The sequence below is a fragment of the Cryptomeria japonica genome, chromosome 5 (genome assembly GCF_030272615.1).
Source record: "Cryptomeria japonica chromosome 5, Sugi_1.0, whole genome shotgun sequence".
In the NCBI taxonomy this organism is placed as follows: domain Eukaryota; kingdom Viridiplantae; phylum Streptophyta; class Pinopsida; order Cupressales; family Cupressaceae; genus Cryptomeria; species Cryptomeria japonica.
In genome coordinates, this window is record NC_081409.1 from 285,057,065 (window position 1) to 285,060,607 (window position 3,543).

At 34.8% G+C, this 3,543-nt stretch overlaps 1 protein-coding gene across 1 annotated transcript; it reads left to right on the forward strand.

Moving 5' to 3' along the window:
- Positions 1–726: 726 nt before the first annotated feature.
- Positions 727–1,209, forward strand: LOC131875879 (uncharacterized). Its single transcript, XM_059220585.1, has one exon. The coding sequence runs from the start codon at positions 727–729 to the stop codon at positions 1,207–1,209; it is 483 nt and encodes a 160-aa protein (XP_059076568.1).
- Positions 1,210–3,543: the final 2,334 nt, after the last annotated feature.

The window sequence follows — 3,543 nt, forward strand, 5'->3', positions numbered from 1 at the left end:
TTTGGATTTTATTGAAGAACTTTGTAAGAGACCTCTAGTTTTTCAATATAAAGAGGACTCAATGGTTTGGACTAAAAGTGCAGCTGGCTCCTATTCGGTGAAAGAGGGGTACAATTCTTTGATTCAAACCCCTATTCCTACCTACTGGCCTACTAAGTTATGCTGGCATTCTACATGTCTTCCAAAAGTAGGGGTTTTTTCCTGGCTAGCCATTCAAGATAGGATCCTCACTGGAATGCATTTAGATAGGCTTGGGATTATGGTAGTTTTCCCATGTGTTTTCTATGGTTATTGCATGGAATCAGTGGACCACCTCTTCCTACTTTGTCCCTTTGCCTCTGACTATTGGTATTGGTTGTTTGGTATGTTAGGGTGGTCTTCTGCTCTTTGCGCAAATCTTCTTTCACAATTTCAATCTTGGCCCTTGTTGTTTCCCACTTCATTCTATTCATCTTTGTGGATAGTTGCTCCATCTCTGGTGATTTGGAATCTATGGCTGGAAAGGAATTCAAGAATTTTTAATCATAAGTCGACGTCTTTGCCAGACGTTATCGGTAAAATCCAAGCCTCCATTTGTGAAGTGGTCCTCTCTTTCATTTATAAAAATTTAGGGCGACAACTTTTTCTCATTGGGATAATTGGGTTACTTGGAAATGGCTCTCTCTGCAATTGCTGCCCTCTCATGGGGCTATTTCGGATGCTTTTTCTTCGCATCTTAAGCATAAGATGGCTAAATGGAGCCCTCCCCCTTGTCCATCCTTCAAACTCCAATTTGATGGGGGCTCTAAGGGCAATCCAGGAAAGTCTGGGATTGGGGTAATCATCTTTGACCATTCTTCAAATATCATCATGGTTGTTGGCAAATACATTGGTTATGGCACTAACAACATGGCTGAATTTCAAGCTCTATCTTTTGGACTTGATCTGGCTCATTCTTTAAATATCAAGGATATTGTTATTGAAGGGGATTCAATGCTTGCCTGTCAAGCAGTTGCTGACAAAAAATGCATCTCTTGGCGTATGCAGTACCTTCTGGAGCATATTCTTCTTCAACTTAATGGCTTCTCCACTTTCTCGATCTCCCACTATTTTAGAGAAATCAATGTGTTTGCGGATTTTCTTGCAAGTAAGGTTATTAGTGACGGTGTAGACCACATTGAACTTACATCGTCGGATTTTCCTATCTCATGTATGAAAATTATATCTTAAAAATGCCTTCTTGGTGTGGCTATTCTTTCGTAAGTGCATATAATAAGGGTGTTTTGGAAGAATACCATTGTTATTATCATTTATTGGGAGAATCTCCCCATTATTGAAGGGATTTTTTTTGGTTGTAGCCTTGATAGTTCTACTTGCCTTATGGGGTATCTACTTCTTTGAATATCTATAACAAGGGTGTTGCCTTGCCTTATGACAGCACCTTTGGTATAGTCACCCCTGGAAGTGTAGCCGCTTTTAAGGATGGAGGGTGATATTCTTTGGGATCAGTTGACAGTGATTTGATAGTTTTTTCTTGTACCTTGGGTGTTGTGGTTTGCTTGGTTTTGATTTCCTTTTTCCCCTTTGGCGATTGAAGCTAGGTTAATTAGCTCTTTCATCATGATAATTGGTGACATTGTCTCTCTCCGGTGTTTTGAAACTGGGTTATATTGCTTTTCAGGATAATCATTAGATGTTGCGGTTCAGCTTAAGTATTATATATGTTATGCCAATCATGTTTTCTTAAGCATAGTGGTGACCGATTGTGTCATGATTTTTGGGTCTCACGTTCTGCGCATTGGCTTGGTAAATTAATCATTATGCTTTGTGGGTATAAGGTTGGTGAGTTTTATTAATTGAGTTTGCTATATGTGAAGCATTTTCCATCATTCAGAGGTGCTATTTGGCTGGATATTCTCTTCGTATGATATTCTGATAATCATATCATGACAACCCCTGCTCTATTATATATCTTTGATAAGTTTTATAGGTATGAGTCATATTTGTCTATTTCTTTTTCAGTTTAGACAATACTTTGCAGGATGTGGAATTTATTGGGCAAATTTGGTGAGTTGTGGGTTATTCTGAGAAGTTGGAAAATGCAGTGTTTTGGATGGGGGAAATGGCTTCTTATCATGTTGTTACTTGTTTGGCTATTCTTATGGGCCATTATATGGATTGGTTTCACCCTGTTCCCTGAAGGTTGTCTTCATCTTTCGTTACTTCTTGTATGGTTAGGTTTATGTATGCTAACCATTTTCATGTTTTCAAGATTACTTCTCCTTGGATCCCTCTTTGTTGTGTTTTTTGTTCTCTACAGATATCTGGACTCATGTGGTGCATAAGGGGATTATTGTTTGGGGATGCTTCCGATCTTAGCTGCATTTTCTGAGATGATATCCTCTCTACAGAATTACTAATACAAGCTTGCTGTAAAAGCTTCCTTTATATCTAATGTAATGGAAATTGTAATCAGGGTTTTATGGGATGTATATGGGTTATTGTATTGGGTAGGTAGGCTTATGTTTTTGAGCAAAGCTAAGGGGTTTTCTTATTGGTTCTTTCCCCTCAATGCTCTTTGAACCAGTCGCCATGTAAAAAAATAAATATAATTAATATAATTTTAGTGGTATCATCCACTTTTATAAAAAAAACAAACAAAATAAACAAGCCTCATTTAGGGATCATCAATTGTGTTTCTTTCCTTCTCAATTGTCATCTACCTCTCCCTTCTTTTGTTTCTAAAATCTAGCTATGAGTTTTGAGGACCAAGTCTCCAATTTATTATACATTGAATTATTGAACATATTCTCTGCCATTTTCCTATCCTCCATGTCCGAGTTTAAAACTTTGGGTTCAACATTATTAAATTTTATCATTCAAGTATTTAGAAACTTCCTTGCTTTATAATTTGATATGTACTTGAAAGTGTTTATCAATTAGAAAATTATGTAAAATCTATGTTTATTTTTAATGCAAACTTGGTTTTAAACTGCAAATGAGATCCAAAATGTTTACATTGTCTATAATTTATTTTGGTTGAACAAACAGGCAATAGGAACATCAAATTTGTTTTGAATTTCTTTTTGCAGAATTGATTAGAAACATATTATTCCTTTAACATGTTACTTCATTACCTCCTCTGTATGCGATTCATTCTATAATTTTCTGCTGGAATATAATGAACACGATTGTGAATATTACAAGGAATCCTTACATGCAATATTTCTCAAAGACAATTATAAGTTAATCAAGAATTCTCAATTCAAACATGAGCCAATTCCATATGTTTAATATGAGAACTCTATTGGATTATATTTGAGAGGGGTGGGACAAATTTCGTTTTACTATTTTAATTCTTGTATTTTATATATATATATACACATATATCTATATACATATATATATATATATATATATATATATATATATATATATATATATATATATATATATATATATATATATATATATATATATATATATATGTATATATATGTGTACATATATCCCTCTACTTGCATATTCAGGCCGTCAAACTCTATAAAACGCCATATATAACAT